The sequence below is a fragment of the Lampetra planeri genome, chromosome 33 (assembly GCF_965212315.1).
Source record: "Lampetra planeri chromosome 33, kcLamPlan1.2.h2, whole genome shotgun sequence".
Taxonomy (NCBI): domain Eukaryota; kingdom Metazoa; phylum Chordata; class Hyperoartia; order Petromyzontiformes; family Petromyzontidae; genus Lampetra; species Lampetra planeri.
The window spans coordinates 7140894-7160772 of record NC_136139.1 but is presented as its reverse complement, the minus strand read 5'-3'; the positions used below and the strand labels follow the sequence as shown (position 1 = coordinate 7160772).

Here is a 19879-nt window from a genome sequence, read left to right as displayed (position 1 = left end):
CTAGACCAGTGCGTTTAAACCCGTGGGTCACATCCTCCCCCTCTTTTCAGGAAAGGCGGGGGGGCACAGGTTGTGACATGGACACTGTGCAGGGGAAATTTCAAATGTGTCACGGGGAACATCACATACCAACAAAAATAATGAGAAGCACCGCTCTCTCTACCCGAGCCTTAACTTGCAGGCCCAAGCGTGGGAACAGGTTAAAAAGTGTGGAGATATTTTGTGAGCAGCCCACAATTTAATTACCCAAACTTGTTAACAAACATCAGCGTCGCTCGCGACATTCAACGCGTGACAAAACGCAGCGTCAGAGAAAACATCTGTCAACGCTGGATATTACGAGTAAGGGATACATACAAAATAAGTTCTGCTCAACGCAACGATCCAGACAGCCTTGGCGCGGACTGCGCATATCGATAATACCAAGTAAACAAAGTTTTAGCGATGCTGCTGCCGCTCCACTGGCAGTGGTGGTGGTGCCCAGACACATATAACGAAAATCAAAAAAACTGAACGTATTCGGTCGATAACACTGTGGCCCTGAATCAATATATATAAAATTAAAATATATCAAAAAAGATACCAAAAAAAATTCTAATATAAATACGCCTCAATACAGCAACAGCAGCATTAACACGATTAGACACAAATACAAATTAACTGTGGCCCATGTGGCGGTGGCGGTGTGGTTACCACTATTCGTAACGATGGAAGACAAACAGGGTGGGGGGGGGGGGCGTGCATGGCACGTGCCCCACCACCACCGGCATTCGCTACCGCCAGCACCACCGCCACCAAAACCGCCGAGACCATCCATGCCGCCAACACAGCGACAACAACAACAACAACCACCAACGCTGCCATCTCCGCCATCATCACAAACTATCACGACCGCAACCGCCACCACCAACCACCACCACCATCAATTGAATCGCCACCACCCTTATACCACCACTGTCAACATTGCCACCGCCAGCGGCCGCACCTACAACGTCAGCACCGTCACCGACATCAGCGCCACCCTGAGCAGCACCACCACCACCACCAACGTCCTCACCAAAAACAAAGGTCCCCCCCGTTTAGCACTGAACATCCTCACCAGCACCACCCTATAGGTCAACTCCATGCAATTAATCACAGACGTTTCAAAGCAGCAGATGGTTGACCTTTCCTATCACATTGTTGCTATAATCAACCTCCTAATTACCAGGAAATATTCGTGAGTTTTTAGGAGAATCAAAACGCCGACATAAATATATTTCTTAAACCTGCATTGATTGTTTCAAAAACATGTTTTTTCCAAAACCTTTCCACTCTGTAATTATGCTAACGTGAGGCAAGCGAGGAACCTAATGAGTAGCAACGCAAGGATGGAAGTCAAAGTTAAAATCGAATAACGGAGGTTATAGCCTTACATATGGCACCAAATATGTTCAGGAGCTAAATGCCAACGTTGAGGTCTGCTGACCACAATGAGAGGGCCTCAGGAGAGAGTTCTTGCAGCGGTTTACCGCACGGTCCATAGTTTAGGTTGCATGGCCACAATCGCACGACTGTGGCTCGTGTCTTTAATTTTCCTTTTATGACAGAAATGTGCACATGGGCCTGTTGATGTTCTAATGCAGTTGACGGTTCCACCACTGGTGTCTTCGAGGAATGTCAAAGCAGCCAGGAAGTGTTTGTGACGTGTTTATTCTGGACGTGTCCCCAAAGCCGCTCCTCCAACAGGGGGACAGGGCAGCACTTTCCCACCCACGCTGCCACAAAGAGTATTGATCGTCGCATGTTGAACTTCTTTCGCACTGTACGTAACCAACCGTGCTGATCGGAGGTGCGGGGGAAGGAGGACTCACATACAATCCTACGTGACCGCGGCTCCCAATGAGCCACGGCTATCATCAGCAATGTTACTTTTAATTATTTTTGGAATAACACAACTGTACCAAACACGCGACGGTCAAATGAAGTTTGGAAACAAATTGTACGCGACCGTGTTTTCTGTGCAGTCATTGGCGACCGTGCTAAGACCACCAGCTCGCTAGAACGCTTGAGAACCCGGCTTAATCACGGGCCCACTGAAACCTGAGTACGAACCCAGGAACTCTCAGCGGTGCCAGCTCAGCGCTCCGACCTCTGACCTCCGAGCCATCCCAGCCCGCCTGTAGGATCGCTTGTCGCTGGGACACTGCCGACGAGCGATCGCTGGGTGTGGGGGGGTTATGGGCTAGGAGACGGACGGAAGCACGCTCGCTGCACTGGGCTAGCGAGCTTGCCTCAGCTGCCGCGTTTGTGCCTCGGCTGCTGATTGGGGTCCCTAACGAGGCGGCTGTCAGGGGGGGGGGGGGGGGGGGCAAGCGACACAATCAGCGGCCGCGCAGCTTGCGGGCAATCAGAGTCCCATCAGAGATCGAAAAACGCAGACCCCCGTAGACAAAACCTCATTTCCTGTTGACTCGCAACAGTGGCATGTGTCTGTGTGTCTTTTTGTCTTTGTGTGTGTCTGTGCTGTTTGTTTGTGTGTGTAAGCATGTGTTTTTGTGCATGTTATGTTTGTCCTGTCAGCGCGTATGTGAGTGTGTATGTATGTGCCTGTGTCTGTGTGCCTTAAATCTCACCGAAGTTCAACTCTTGGCGTTAATGCACATCATCATTACCACCACCGTTAATGGACATCATCATTACCACCACCATCACTATCACCACCATTACAACGATTACCATGACGATCACCATCACATGGATTACCATCACCATCACGATCATCATCATCACCACCACCATCACGACTGACCCAACTGAAATCTGTACCCGGGCCGACCCTCTCTTGAGTCAACTCAGCCTCAAATAAATCCAGCACCTGGTGTAGCCATCATCAGAACAGCGTAGTGAGCGACACTTGCCACACTACCGAGTCGACCGTGCCGGCGTTTAAGAGGTGCTACCCAAGGCCCACGGAACACGCACGTTATTGCAATACCCGATCAATCAACGTCCTTTATTTAACCCGAAAGGTAAACGGAGATTCATTTTAGGAAGAGCGCCGGGCATGAACCGGCTCCCCTCGCATCGACATCGACCCGGGCGCCACGCGGGTAGCTGGCTCAGGTGACGCTCGCACAACGCAACGCTAGCTCCGCACACACACACGCCGACCCGAACACAAACTCCACGTTAATTAAAAAGGCTTCGATAGATATTGGAACAGCGAACGCTGAGCCAAGGACGGCTTTATGGGGATCAGGTGTCGAGGGATATTATCACCATCATCATTCATATGTGGTCGGTAAAATGAGCACCAAATGGAAACGATGCACCCTTTGATGCACGCAAGTCGATATTGGTAACTCATAATCAACGACGCAGCAATCCATCAGGCACCTGCACACCGATTCATCGCTCCATCTCCGCAGTGGATGACGTCACCTTGGGTACGTCAGTCTCGACGGCGAGCCATCGTCTTGCCTAGCGACGCGTGCTGCCCAAGGCCAGGCACTTTACTTAAAAATCGACATCACGTCTGGAACCTGCATGCGTGCGTGCGTGCTTTCTCCAATCCACACGTTCCTCTTTCTATCTCTCGGTGCAATTCTGAGCATGTGCGCATCTCCACACTTCTTTTTGTACTTTTCAGCTTTTTTTGTTCCATCTTCTTTGTCAGTGTCCATGCTTTCCAAATCCATGTGTCGTGGCAGGCAATACACATCGATTACATTAGCCGTACCATACAAGTAGGGCACGTGCCATAGATTCACGCGGCACAATAACCCTCCTGCATTCACCGGATGGCTCTATATATTCAAGGCATTGTGTTGCACTCTGGGTAAGATGCATTTAGCAGGGGCAGAGCACAATATAAACACTGCATGGCCCAGGGCTAAATCCCAGCATTGTTCCTAGCAGATCGTTCATGGTCCGCGAGTGGCTCTGCGAGATGGCCCGGCTCCGGTCCCACGGTCAGCTCCGTGGGATCGGCCAGCTCTGTGGGAACGGCTGATCCATGGAACCTGCCAGCATCACAAGACCATCCGTCTCTTTTGGGATTGCCTTCGCCGCGTGTATTTATTCTACTCCTTGCGGTCGTCAATGCCACGGAAGTCATTTGACGGTGATTGAAGGCAGCATTCAATGAAGGCTGCGTCACAGGCGGCTGAACTTGTCAGTGTGTCTGTGTGTGTTTGAGTGTTGCGTGTGTTTGTTTCTGTGTGTATGAGAGTGTGTCTGTGTGTATAAGCACGTGTGTTGGTGCATCTTCTTCTGCATGTTTTACAAGTGCGTGCGTATGTGTTTCAGGCGGCCGGGAGTGATATTGGCCACCCAACCCCCTCGGTAACCGTTCCAGCCTTAATAGGTTCACACAAACAGCACTTGCCCCAGCAGTCTATTAAAGGCTATACGGGAGATATTTGTCTTTATGTCTGGGTGTTTGTGTGTATGTATGCGGGTGGGTGGGTATGCAATTGGTATCTAACACTGTCTTGGGCCTCAAATGGGTACCTGGTGCAACGTGTCGCCACTATGGAGACGAAGGTGGCCGGGCCTGTTACTGGCCACACACCTGCTCGTATGACATGCCAGCCTTAATGGGTGCTCGCTAACAGCACTTGCCCAAACATCCTGTTAAGGCTATACGGGGGATCGTTGCCTTTGCGCGGAGCAATAGCGCAGTGGTTATTGCACTGCACTAAGAATCTCGTGACCCGAGTTTGATTTACGCTAATGGCCAACATCAGTGGTGCTGATCTGAATCAGTCCTGCCCCCACCCCTCTACTCCCCTCCCCCAAGTACATGGTATGGTAATTCAGATTTATTGCTCTGCTGATGAGACTCAGAGAGGGCAAAACCGGCCCAGGAGACTCCCAACACTGGCAGCTCTTAATGTGACTGCTGCTTTGTTGGGGAGACACAGGCCCTTATCTGCTCATTGCTGATCGCATGGTTACATCTCGTGTTCAATACATGGACCATGTACCCCTCTTTTGGGAAATCCACTGCTGGACGTGCGCCCCTCCACACCGTGCAGATCGTGGGTTTTTTTCTAACCAAACTTCACCACGCAGGCCGGCGCTACGGTGCATAAAACGCCTCCATGCAGCGTCCTACAGCGCATGTTCAACGCATGGCAGTTGCACATCCAACCCACTACGATCCAGGCTCATTTTTTCCTGCCTAGCTTTCGAGATCGGGCAAGTTACGGGGCGATTTGGTCAAAGCCCGCGTCGTCGGACCCACAGAGTGAGTTTTAAATAAGGGAGCGGAAAAAAACTTTTTCCACACTCACGCCGCACTTTGTGGAATCGCGGATAAAGCGGAGGAACGAGCGGCCCACATCTGAGACCACCGCAGCTCTCTCCTCCGTGTCGCGGTCACTCTGCCCCCCTGCCTCCCTATCTCCCTCTCGTCGTCAAAATATCGATTTTCACTCCGTTGAATAAGTGTCGATATTTAACACGTGTCCAAAAGATTTTTTTTTTCAGCCATCGAATTTTTAAAACCACAACCCACGCCGCTATCGGGAAACCAATCTCCCGGCACTCAAGATACAGCACGGCTTTATTATCTTTTATTGCTATCTCGATCATTTATTTGTGCTTTTTGTTGTACTTTTTTACCTGCGAGGGCCGAGATGACCACACCATCACTGAACAGAGGTACTCAATCAAAGCAGAGGCAACCTCGGGCAGCCACAGACCAAATTCGCACACCAAACACCGCAGGTGATGATTACGTAAGTCACAACCGTGGTTCGCAGTAGCCAGGTTGCCTGGATTCGTAGTGCAGTGCGCAAACTGGCACGACGGTAACACTGCACAGATACAACGATTCTCCATATAGCCTTACAGACTGTTGGGCGAGTGCTGTTAGTGAGGATCTATCGAGGCCAATTCGGCACACAAGCAAGTGACGTGGCCACATTGCACCAGGTACTCATTTAGTCGATCTAGGGCGAGAGCCAGGAACGGTTCAGATATTTCTCCACTGTTTATTGGTCATGAGCAGGAATTGAACTCGGATCTTCGGGTTCGTAGCATAACCACTGCACTACCACTCCCCACTGTGTGAACATAAGACAAGACAAAGATCCCCCGTATAGAATTTAACAAACTGTTGGGGAAAGTGCTATTAGCAAGCAGCTATGAAAGCTGTCACGGAACACGAACAGGTGGGTAGCAAGCACCATGCCCAGCCGCCTTTGTCTCACCAGTAGCAGTGTTTACACACCACACCAGGTACTCATTTGAGGCTGAGCCGACCTAAAGGAGGCTGGGGACCGGTTCATATAACCGTCACTGGTGTTAGCCATGACTAGGATTCTAACACGGGTCGTGGGGTTTGTTATGCAGGACGCTTACCGCTGCACCACCGCTCCCCCCCCCCCCCCCCGTGAACGCACACACACATCACAGAGGTGTGACCGCGAGCACGTACGCACGCGAGGCCGCAGCTGAGTCCTCGCCGCTGCTCGACTGCACCTGGGGCGCGGCGCTCTTCCGCGGCGCGGCGCTTTGAAGGGGAAACAAAAAAAAACGCATCCCGCTTGCGGCTTTCATCTGCTCATTAAAGACACGGTGGGGGTGGGGGATGGGGCCATGCTGGAAAGGGGGTTTCACGGTGGGATGCTGCCAGTGTTCCACCCTTCCGGGTTCCTTCCGCAATCCGCCCGACGACGATCGGAGGCGTTCGAGTAACCCTTGAATACTGCCGATCTCGACATATCTCGGAAGCTTGAGCAGAGTTGAACCTTGCTTTGTCCTTGGATGGTAGACCGCCTGGAGTTGGCAGGATACTAGAATCCAAGAGAGTGTAACTCCGTTGGATGCTTGGTGGGGTTTTCCCTGAGCCCATCGGATTGCTACCCGGATTAAGTCAAAAGCTCAATCATGGTATTGGGCCAAACATTTCCCATGCGGTACCCTTCTGAAATAGTTTGGAGACTCCACGTGGCTGTCCCGAGTAAATAAAGGGCACTGTTGTTTATATCATTACGACGATATAAACAACAGTGCCGCCGGGGTCCAGGTTATGCGAGGCAGGTGGGAAACGACGGAGTTGAAATGAAAATGAACAGGGCGCTGTCCGTGGTGCTGAAGATATTGTGTGAAGTGTGGATGTGCGGAGTTGTTGGAGGAGTGGGGGGCGTGGGGTGAAATCACACTCATCAGCAGCTCAGAATGAAAAAGAGCAATGGGTGGTGTTCATCTCCACTGGGGGTGGAAATTCCACGTTTCAATGCCAGGGGCCATGGTGACATGTGTTGTTTGAGCGATCTAAACCTGTTATTTTGTCAACATATATTTTTTAACATATATGTCTATACCACTAGACCACCCGGCAACACCGCTAGACCGCCTGGCACGACCGCTAGACCACCTGGCACTACGGCTACATTATCCGGCATAATCACTAGACTACCTCCAGACCGTTTGTTACATTAACCACTGAAACCAAACCCACTGTAAGCGCAGATCTGAGTTTTGACAAAGAATTCTCATAAGCGCTGCGCCCCACTCAGTAGTCTGACAAGCACGCAGCCAGCGAAACGAACACTTCACAGCTCAGACACGCGACAACGCACTCATCCGTCGTCGATTTACAGCACAGGGATTTTATTATTTTTTCATATTCCATGTTAAGTCTTAAATTGTCTCCGCACTCCAGGATTTACAAACTTCACGTGGGCGAAAGTGCCTCCCCGCACCCGTGTGTGTGTGGGCTCGTGAGCGCGAGCGTTTGCGTCCGTGCACGTAGATCTGAGGGTAACGCACCGAGCTTCCTTCAGGTTATTTATACTGCAATTCTTTTCCTTTGACGGTCCTTCGGTCAGACTCCTTGGTTCGTTTTCTTAAATAAAAACCGAACGTAAATCATCATCATCAGTCACTGTCTTGCATGCCACTTGGATGAAGGCCTCCCGCGCCGTCGCCATCCATCACGGTCCCGCGAAGCCACGATCCGTCACACTCCTCCACTTGAACCGTTCCGCATTGCGCTCCATCTCCGCGACGGGTTCTCTCCTTCGGCTGACATTCCATCACCACTCTTGTCCGTTGGCCATCGTCCCCTTCGAGTGATGGGTCCTGCCCAAACCCAAGGCAATATGCCGCTTGAGATTTGCATTTGTATCCCGATCAACGTGCTCTTCTTTCTATCATTTGTAAATATGAGCATCCCATTGTACCATGCTGCTTTGCACACTTTTCAGATTGTGCTCCATTTTAATTGTCATTGTCTAAGCAAAAAGAAACCATCTAATGATTGATTTGTTACAGCGTAGTAGTCCGTGCAAATTGCATCTCACGATCGCTTAGGAACCACGGGCCAAGCTGGAAGGCTGCCAGGCAGTGACCCACGGCCAACAATTGCTCTGCAGTTCTCTACATATCAAGATGTTTGCAGCCAACTAGTGAGAGTTTATACCTGCCCACGTCTCTGATCCACACGTCAAAGTGGGTACTATGCACCGTGTGAAAACATTCTCCTGTGGCCACATTGCTCATTGGCTCTTCATTACCAAATTCAAGTTTTGCAAAAAGCAATTCGACTCTGCCCTTGCTCACCTCGTTATTTCACCATTCCGATCCTGATCAGCCTCATACACCGAGGGGCGATCATTGAGCGTGAATTGAGATGTAGATGCTAAGACAATGTGAGAAAAATCTGAATTATGGATTATGTCTTCCCTTACGTAAGAGGCTAAGAGCTTAAAATGGTTTCCCATTCAACTGAGCACGGGACGGTGCTCAACTCCTGTTTATTGGTGACAATTCCACGTTAATATGGTGGGGCCACATCTTTCCATAGGGACAACAATTGCCATAACGACAATTGTGGCCCTGAGGTGGCCAAGAGATGGCAGCGCTGAGAGTGCCAGTCGCAGTACACGTGAGTTGTCTTCGGGAATTCCGGTTTCCTTCCAGATGAAGATAAGCAACTGTCCTATCATGCCAAAACAGGACCCCCTCCTGCAAGAGTCTTAAGCCTCAGCGAGATTCCCGGCTAAGTAATTGGCATTGTTATGATTATTTTTGTTGTTGATAAATAAATACTAATTTGCATTCTGATTGTCAAGTCACCCCAGGCCACGTCAGTCATGTCGGTTGTTCGACCATACTTCCTCCCCAATGCCGGACAGTGCGGGTTCTTGAAAGGGGGTTTTGGGCGGTAAAGAGGGGTTTGCCCAAGGCCGTTTCAGGTTTTCACCCACAACGGATGTTAGCCATAGCCTGGAATTAAACTCAGGGGGCAGGGTTCATAGTGCCGTGCACTCACCCCTGGCATTGTTAAGTGAGCAAATGTAGTTGTAGCAGGGCATTTTAGTCCCATGTTTGAGTTTCATTTACTCAATCTATTGTCCGAAAAGAAAGACGTGACCTCAGCTTTCGGCTGACTGCTGCATTGTGCAGGGTCGCCGTTGTCGAGACGGCGTTGATGTGCGAGCATGAAGATGTTGTTACATCGCGGGATCCCGAGAGATGGTGCCGCACTGGGGAGGCCTTCGTCCAGCAGTGGATCGACCACTGCTGATGCTGACGATTGAAGTGTACGTCTGCATGTGTAAATCTGGCCGGGTGGCGTAAGGTCAAACACTGGTCAGAGATCAACTCCGCTCATAATCGCCCTGTAGAGAAATAGAATAAGTACCACTTTGTGCGAAGTCACTGTAGATCCTAGAACGGACAAACGTGTCCCCTGCCACGGGAATGTGGAATTTCCACCAACGGCGACCAACACCGTCAGGCAGTTGTAAGATCACGGGTACGTTGCAAACGTGACTTGTTGAGCAGCTATTTTTTTTTACTCACTCAAAATGAAATCAAATTAAAACTTATGACAAAAGCTGCCACATTAGCGACGTTCCTAGAGCCGGCGCAACCGCTTTAAATTTACGCGCGGAACCTCGGCGCGGCAAAATGAATTGTTCAGAACGAACCGTTGGCCGCCGAGTTAACGACGGCACGAGAGCGTGGCCGCCCGCCCGCGGTCGCCGACACCAAACTTGCGGAGCTGCGGAGAGGAGTGGAGGCGTCGGAGCGGTGGTGCGAGCCGCCAGGCATAGCGACCCCAACCACAGGGGGCGACGCGCCTGCCGTCCTCTACAGCGCGTCTCACCCATCTCCAGCTCGCTCACACGCTCACGCTCCCGCCCGCCCGCCCGCACTCCAAACAAGACCCTTGCTCGTTACACTCTCCGCTTCATTACGCCCGTCACATATTGATATTTCCGGCCACGTAGTCGTCGGAATAATTATTATTATTGCTAGCTCTTTGAGAACATCTGGCCTACGTGGATGAGCGGGCCGATGCATCCTCCTAAAGAGCTCCCTCGAGTGGAGGCCCATTCCGCCAGCAGTGGCGTGAGCGAGCAGTTGCAGGCCTGCGCCTTCACCTTTTTGTTGTTGTTGATATTTCACGCGCAAGAAATGTGTCCGTGACACTCTGCGTACTCATTCTCCTTGGGGATGTGGCAAAGAGTTCAAGTTACTCAAGACGAGTGAAGATCTTTTGGTACCTTTGTTTGAACCTGTGGATGTGTCTTAGTCGCACTGGCTCGTGTTTATGGGACTTTCACAGAGTAAACACACTTTTTATTTCCCGCATGCACAGCTACATGCGCAAAGACGCTTGGTTAAAGGCTACACTTTTGAATCGATGTGTGCGGACTACTGTGACACTGAGACTTACGAACAAGATGGAACAAAAGCTCAAAAGTGAGCAGAGAAACATGTAAACATGTAGGCCTGGGATAGCAGAGACGCAGAAAAAGGCGCATGTGAATTAGAAAATACGCACGCTCAAGATAAACGTTTATTACTGTTAAGGGTATTAAGTGGGCGATGGCCGGTGGGCGAGACTAAGGGCTGAGTGACAACCAAGTGGGGATCGTGTCCTCGCTGCCGACCCCAAGCAATCATTCATGGGGCTTTTGGCTGAAAAGAAGATATTGCTGGGGCCAGGCCGGGCTGTTAAGCGTTGAATGGAGAATCCGTGCTTGCGTGAGTTGTTGCAGACGCAAGGGATGACATGAAACATGTCGTCTGGCCCCACCAATTGCCAATATCTCAAAATACATTGACTCGTCCGTAAAGAATTGCACCACCAACTGACAAGCAAAGACATATCTCCCGTGTAGCCTCACGGGTTTGCAGCCAGTCCTGTTAGCGAGCACATATTAAAGCCGGCACAATGCCCAAATATCTGTCTATTCTGTGCCTAGGACAGGCCCAGACCTGGTTCATTTACGTTCTGCATGGCTGGAAATCAAACTCAGGTCACTGGGTTCATGGTGCAGTACATGAACTACGGCAAAACACTGCACTCACAGACACACACATAGATCAAAACATACACACATACATAGATCCAAACACACATACACAGATCCAAACACACACAAATCCAAACACATACACACACGCAGGTCTAAACACACACGCAGATCGAAACACACACAAACACACAGATCTAAACACACACACACAAATCAAAACACTCGAGCACACATAGATCAAACACTCGCACACACACAGATCAAAACACTCGCACACACACAGATCAAAACACTCTCTCACACACAGATCCAAACACACACACACAAGATCCAAACATGCTCACACACACACACACAGATCCAAATACAGACGTGCACATACACGCAAAGATCCAAACACAGACGCTCACACACACAATACATACACAGATGCCCAGTATAGACGAGATATGCTGTTTGTGAGCTCCTAGTGAGGCCAGCACAGTTCACAAGGTAGAGGTGTAACCAGTGGCCCTCCCAGCCACCTTTGCCTCCCCAGTACTTGTGTTTAAACACCGCACCAACCGCTCACCCAAGTTCAACAGTCGACCTATGGGAGGCCGAGAGCGAGTGGCTCTCAATCAGAAGGGTTGTAAGTTCGAATCCTTGTTGAGGGGGATTGACTCAGCCATCATCATTCCCTTTGAGGTCAATAAAACGAGTAATGCTTTTTTCTTCTTGGTTCTTTCGGTAAAGTCACGTAGAAGGGAAATAATAAAATAATAGAAATAAAACATAATAAAATAATTCTCACGACGTTTCGACCACAACGCAAGCAGCCGTCCTCAGGTGAAGACCAGGTCTGTCGGGGAGACAGCGTCAGACCTGGCCTTCACCTGAGGACGGCTGCTTGCGTTGTGGCCGAAACGTCGTGAGAATTATTTTATTATGTTTTATTTTTATAATTTTATTATTTCCCTTCTACGTGACTTTACCGAAAGAACCAAGAAGATGAATCCCTGCAGTCACAAAAGCTTTAAATCGAAAAAAGTAACGCTTTGTGTGGGGAGGTCAGCAGTGGTTGTCCTTTGTATAGACTCGCCCCCGCCATAGGAATGGGGAATTTTCACTACTGGTCGAGGGCTAGAAAGGGTTATATGAGCGCTACCTCAATGGCTATTTGTGCCGGAAACCACTTTGATTTTGACACAGGCAAGGTTGGCAGGCCCGATGAGACATCATTATTATTATTATTGAAAAGCACTAATACCGACGACGCCACCACGCCGGGAGGAGAGAAAGTGTTAAACTAAAAAGAACCTCTTCCCCCGTTCTCTGAATAACAGAACACAGACGCCGTGGTATGTGAAGACCTCACGCATACGAATACAAAGATCCCTCGTATTATAGCCTTGACAGACTGTGGCCAGCACCACGCCCGCCCGCCTTTGTCTCCCTAGTAGCGATGTTTACGCACCGCACCAGGTACTCATTTGAGGCCGAGTCGATCTAGGGGAGGCCCAGAACCGATTAAGATAATCGTCACCGGTGGTGGCCGTGAGCGGGAATCCAACTCGGGCCGCCGGGTTCGTAGCGCAGCGCGCTAACCGCTACACCTCCCGCTCCCCACAGACGCACGCACAAGCGCACACGCTCGGTCAGAAGAAACCACAGGGGGTGGGGCACAATCCAGATACGTGGGCCGACGTTACATCACAAGCACAGCCAGAGAGAGAAGAGAGGAAGGAGAGAGAGAGCAGGACAGATAGAGATAAAGGGGCGAAAAGGTGGGTGAGTGGGGGGGGTTACAGAAAGAAATTGATGGATGGGAGGCAAATTGTTAAAACTGATAGTGGACGCGAAAGCGTATGGGAGAATGAATGAGAATTAGCGAGGTGGAGGACAATGTGCGTGCGCGTGTGTGTAAAGACGTATTTGGGGAGCGGCAGTGCAACGGTTAGCACTTCGCTGCACTAGGAAAACCCGGCCACCCGAGTTCGATTCCCGCTCATGGCCAACACCAGTGACGGTTATCTTAACCGGTCCTGGGTCTACTAGGTCGACTCAGCTTCAAATAAGTACCTGGTGCAGTGTGTAAAAATCATTGCCGTTGGGGAGACAAAGGCGGCCGGCGTGGTGCTGGCCACCCACCCCCTCGTGTGCCGTGCCAGCCTTCATAGGTGCTCGCGAACACCACTTTCCCCAACAGTCTGTTACAGGCGAAACGGGAGATCTCTTTGTATCTTTATTAGGTATGCATGTGCACGTATTATGTACACGCGGTGAAGTATGGCCAAACAAACCCCACGATCCGAAAAAGCAGCGAATAATACGAGGTCCGTCTCCCAGCTGCGAACTGACGGAGGGCCGTACGCGACACCTGCGAACAAGGAGCCTCACAGCTCGTCGGATTCCTCCAGCACGAATATGTAAATAAACATTCGGATCCCGATGCCGATGGCACCCGCGGTGTTCATGAGCGCGGCGTGCGCGCGGCCAGGAGCAGGTGGACGGTGCACACGGCCGCAACAGGCCAAGCGGCCCCCGAGGGGACATTCACGCCTCGGGCCTAAATCGCGCGCAGGCACGTTTGCATGACTGAGTCACAGGGATCGCGCCCGATTCCGTCAGATCTTGGAAGCTAAGCGCGGTTGAGAGCCTGGCGAGTGCTCGGATGGGTGAGCGCCAGGCAGGCACGAACAGGTTGCTATAGCAGGCTGCCGTGAGGCCACGTCCTCGACAGACCTGTTCTCCACCTGAGGACGGCTACTTGCGTTGTGGCCGAAACGTCGTGATAATTATTTTATTATGTTTTATTATTATTATTTTATTATTTCCATTCTACGTGACTTTACCGAAAGAACCAAGAAGAAGAAGAAGTGCATTGCTGTACGTATGTCCCTCCCACATGCGCTGACCGGTGTGGTGAAGTATGGTCAGAGGGGGAGAGATGGGGAGTGCTCGGGGAAGGGAGGGGGTGCAGCGGGGAGAGAGATAGAGGTGGGGAGAGACGGGGATATAAAGAGGGATAGATGGGGAGGGAGGGGGAGTATCAGGGAGAGAGGGGGGGGAGGGAGTACAGGTCAGAACTCACAGGACCAGGATGAGTCTCGTTTGCAAGAGTGACCTGGGGGGATGACTCTGCCAGGAGGGGGCGATGATTACTGCTGTCGACAATCTAAATTTGCTATGAAATATTCCATTTGGCAAATGTGGACCCTGATGCCGGGACGCAATGGCCTAACTCTTGCGACTGGCATCAACTGTGAAGCGGACGCCACAAAGGATGGACGACTGTCACTACACCCGCAGTATTAATGGGGGCGGCCGCTTGGGTTTCAACCGTGAACCTCTGCAACGAGCGGCGAATGCGCGGCCGCTGCGCCGCGTCGCCAGAGGGAGTGAGGAACGCAGAGAGGGGAGAGATGGGGAGAGAGAAGACGGATAGCAAAGAGATAAGGGGGGAAGAGGGGGAGGGAGAGACGGTGGGGGGGGAGATGGGAGAAAGAGGGACGAGAGATACAGTGGGGAGAGAGAGAGGGAGTGAGGCAGAGAGGTGGGGTTTTACATAAAGCAAAGTTAAAAAAAAAATTACAAAATGATGAACGAAGCAAAGTGCCGACTACACCGAGCATCTTCTTGTTTCCACTGATCGTAAAGAAAAAAGAGGCAGACAGGGAGAGAGAGTGGGAGGGAGAGATTAGGAGAGAGAGACGAGGAAAGCGAGGGAGGGAGTGAGGCAGTGTGAGGAATGGGGAGAGGGATTGAGGTAGAGATTGCGAGAGAGGGGGAGATTGGGAGAGAGAGGGAGAGTCAAGGAGAGCGAGGGAGGGAGCGAGGCAGAGAGGGAGAAATGGGGAGAGAGAGGGAGTGAGGCAGAGAGGAGGGAGAGATTGGAAGAGAGAGGGAGGGAGCGAGGCAGAGAGGGAGGCGCATCTGTGGCGGTGACGACAGCCAACACCACCCGGGGCCGATAAAAACCTCTCAGTAAAGCAATCACTGCAGGAGACAGCGCGGGAGAGGGCGAGCAACACAGAGAGAGAGGAGGCGGAGGAGGAGGAGAGGGACAACACTCGCGTGACAAGACGGAGCGAGACACGGACAGGCGGGCAGAGACCGGCGTAAAGCGGCGAGGAGTGCAGCAAAGAGACAGCGACGCGAGCACAAAGGCAAAGATACAAAGACACGCACACAACACAGAGGAAGTGACACAGAGAAAGAGAGAGAGAGACGCGAAGCCGGGAGAGAGGGAGACGCCGTGAGTCCACGGCCGCACAGCGGGTTCGGCATGCCGCCTGCGCAGCCAGTGGCGGCCGCCTGCTGGAGTCGCACGAGAAGAGGTGTGTGTGTCTGTGCCTCCCTCCCTCCTGTCCCTCTACCCCCCTCCCCTGCCACTTCAAACACACACCTCCACCCCGGTGCTCTCTGCCACTCACCAGGCACTGCGCTCAGCACGCGGAAGGACAGACGGCACACGCACCGGCACACGCACGCGCGCGCGCACGCACACACATACATACATGCAAAGATCCCCCCTATAGCCTGAAGAGACTGTTGGGGCGAGTGCTGTTAGCGAGCACCTATGAAGGCCGGCACGGCACACGAGGGGGTGGGTGGGCCAACACCACGCCCGACCGCCTTTGTTTCCCCAGTGGCGATGTTTACACATCGCACCAGGTACTCATTTGAGGCTGAGTCGACCTAGGGCAGGCCTTTGGCCGTGAGCGGGAATCGAACTCGGGTCGCTTGGTTCGTAGCGCAGCGCGATAACCGCGACACCACCACACACACACAAAAAGACGAAGGTCACCTGAATATCCTGAACAGACTGTTGAGGAAAGTGTTGTTAGGCTCCGTTGTTAGGCTCGCGCAGACGCAGCACACACAAGTAATCGTGGACACAGGCACCCGCGCACATAACGCACACGTGCACTCGCACCAACGTGCGCACGCACATACACACGTGCACAAGCACGCACAAGCATGCACGCACAAGCACACGCACAAGCATGCACGCACAAGCACACGCATGCACGCACAAGCACACGCATGCACACGCATGCACGCACAAGCACACACGCATACATCCACTCATGCAATCCTGCACGTAAGTATACACACACAATTACACACCCGTACGCATGAAGCCACATCCACACACACCCCCGCGCACACACACACACACGTTCGCCAAAGTAATTCACATAATACATTGAATAGGCGTGTGCCAAGACGCATACAAGTACTGTGAGCACTTTTGAACGCCGGCATGGCACATGATGGGGGTAGGTGGCCAACACCATGCCTGGCCGCCTTTGTCTCCCCAGTGCTAGTGTGTATATACCACTCCAGGTACTCAGTGAAGGCTAAATCAACCTCGGGCTTATTCACATATTTCCCATTGTTCTTGGTGGCAAATATTTGCACACACACGCGCACGTATGCTCAGAAGCACACATACAAATAAACATGAACAAATGCACACACGCGCCCGCGCCGACGCAAGTACACACAAACACAAGCACACGTGCATGTACACACACACACGCACAAGCAGGCGCGCACAAACACAAGCGCAAAGACAAACACACACACGCACACACATCCACACACGCGCACAGACAAACACATGCACACGCACATCCACACACAAATGCGAAACCGTTTGCTCCGTGGAAAATAAAGAAGCCCTGATGCTCAATGCGTTTGACTGTCAACGCTGCTACCGGTGGCAGCTCATACGTGGTTCCATAGACGTGTGGTTAGACTTGACACGTGGTTTCCAGAGACGCATCGTTTGATTAGACCTGTGGTTTAAAGAGACACGTGGTTTGGATATACGTGTGGTTGCAGAGACACGTGATACGAATCGGCGCGTGGTTGCATGGACAAGTAGTTTTAATAGACGCGTGGTTTGCATAGACCTGAAGTTTCAAGAGACACGTGGTTTGAATGAACCTGTGGTTTCGTGAGACACGTGGCTTGAATATACGTGTGGTTGCAGAGACACGTGGTGCGAATGGACAAGTAGTTTTAATAGACGCGTGGTTTCAAGGGGCAGGTGGTTTGAATAGACCTGAGGTTTCAATAGACTTGTAGTACGAATAGACCTGTGGTTTCAAGAGACACGTCGTTTGAATAGACGTGTGGTTTGAATAAACGCATGGTTTTAATCGACGTGTGGTTGCATAAACCCTTGGTTATATAAAAGGGTCAGAGGCAAGTGCTTTTGACGAGCGTGTGTTGAGGCCGGGTCACTCGTGTGGTTGGGGGGTGGCCGCCTTTGTCTCCCTAGCGGCGATGTTTCCGACGCTGTGCACATTTGATGATGAGCTCAGACACTAGAGGCTTCGGCCGGGTTTCTGATTATCAACATTCTGCTCGTGCTGCTAACGGTGATGATGATGATGATCATATGCGTTGTGGCTCGTGGGTGAACTCAAGGCACCGGGTTAGCAGCGCCGTGAGTTTGCTATGAATGACCACGGTGGAAATACCACCATTACCACCGTCACATACACCACCACCACCACCATCAATAAATAACACCACCATCACCGCAACCACCATCAACACACCACAACCACCATCACAATAATCTCCACGATCAACACAACCACCAACCACTACCATCAACACCACAACCACTACCATCAACACCACAACCAACACCACCAAAGACGCCCCCCCCCCCTATTATAGCCTTAACAGACTGTAGGAGCAACTGCTGTTAGCGAGCACCTATGAAGGCCGGTACGGCACACAAGGTGGGTGGCCAACACCAGGCCCGGTCGCCTTTGTCTCCCCAGTGGCGATGTTTACACAACATACCAGGTATTGTACTCATTTGAGGCTGAGTCGACCTAGGAGAGGCCCAGGACCGATTGAGATAATCGTCACTGGTGTTGGCAGCACCACCACCACAAACGGCCAGCAGCAAGCATCAGGAGCAACAAAACCCCGGTGGTTTGCGCGAATCAATTCCGCCTGTCGGACATGAGGCAGCATTTGTACAATCCCCCACTCATCCGCAGCAGCCGCCGACTGTGGTGTGTGGGAGGGAGAGGATTGTGGGGGGAAGGGGGGGGGCACTGTCCCTATCCATGCGCGGTGGCGGCGTGCGCTCTTGAGCTTCACCTCATCTCGCTGTTCGTTTCTTTAAAAATATAAAATTCTCCTTCCCCCCCCCCCGTTCAATCCCTCGGAAATCTCGCGAGAGCGCTGCATCGGCCCCCACGACTTTGAGAACGGCCCCGCGGAATGAGATATCACAAAACTACATCTGAAATCCCTTCAATATTATGATGCATAGCAATTTTAACTTGTAACTCTCCGCACAGTATTTGCTCCCTTTCGATGACAGAGAATGTATCATGGGTGCGAGGAACCACAGTTAAGCAGAAAGGAGGCCATACGATGAGCCGGCGCCAACAATTGCCCAAGCCCTGCGGTCCTCTATACATTAAGATGTTATTGGCCAAATTAATGTTGGAGGAAACCGGAGCACCCGAAGAAAACCCACACGAGTGAGGGAGGGGGCAACACTCTATCCCATACAGACGGAACAGGTTGAGTCCACATTTGCTGTACCACCTTCTGGCGAGCCAGGGTATGGCACCTCTAAAAACATTCACACGATCCACCAACCCTCACCTCCACAGAGTACAGGTGCGTGTCACTACCGCCCCGGCTAAAGCGACATCTTAAGCACACTAGGGGTGGCACTTTCGCACAGCCCTGTTACGTAGAGAAGTGTTCGTCACATCACAGTAAAACTAATATTTCTAATAACGGTGGGCTGGAACGGTGACAATTTTAGCACAAAACCACATTTAATATAATGCTCTTTGTAAAGCCAATGGTGACTGGGCAAGTACCATCAATTCATGACACAGTTTAAACTAAACCGATAAACTATTTATTTTTATTTTACCAGGTAAGGCCCACTCAGTTATATAGCTCGCTCTTATTCAGAAGAGACCTGGCCACAAATGATCGCTCAACCAAGTGGCTTATCATGTGGAAATTTATAGCAGCCAAATAATCCAAAATGCATGTTTCTAAATGTGGAAGGAAAAACCGGAGGACCCATAGAAAAAGCCACGCAACCACGGGGAGAACATAGAAACTCCAAATATACAGCAGCCGTCAGGGTCGGTATCGAACCTACGACCTCCTGTATCCCAGGCGAGGTAGTTAACATCTCGCCACCGTGACGAGATGTTAATGGGTTCAAACCCAGGATCTCAGCAGTGCCAGCTCAACGCTGTGACCTCAGCAACCCGGCTACCTTAGGCACTGAGCCTGGCTCTTGGCTCCGCACCTCAAGGGCCACGGTTATTTACGTCCCTGACATACGGTGCCTGTTATGAATCGCATTAGCATTATCATTATTGTGCGCACTCGCTCTTCTCCCCGGTTACGGCGATGACATACGATACAAATTTACAAAGGAACACCTCACAAACATCGGTCACGAATCTAATTAATAAACTCGCCGCGTGTCACAGCCTTGGTTGGGTCGTGCAGCGCGACAACGGCACAAATTTCAAGCGGCACTTCCGGCACCGTGGACAGCGCTGCGATAATTGCGGCCGCTTGCCTCCCGTAACCTGCGCCGAACGGCACTCGTG

The 19879-nt window shown here is 51.4% G+C and overlaps 2 protein-coding genes across 4 annotated transcripts in view; one reads left to right on the top strand and one right to left on the bottom strand.

The window, feature by feature from the left end:
- Nucleotides 1-19879, bottom strand: part of MRPL11 (mitochondrial ribosomal protein L11) — a 100168-nt gene that overhangs the window by 19741 nt on the left and 60548 nt on the right. The gene's annotated exons all lie outside the window — the stretch shown is intronic.
- The window catches only part of LOC144729537 (uncharacterized), a 48780-nt gene continuing 42598 nt past the window's right edge, over nucleotides 13698-19879 (top strand). Inside the window, exon 1 of the mRNA XM_078609856.1 lies at nucleotides 13698-13830. Within this exon, the coding sequence (XP_078465982.1) occupies nucleotides 13698-13830 (133 nt within the window). The remainder of the gene's footprint in view (nucleotides 13831-19879) is intronic.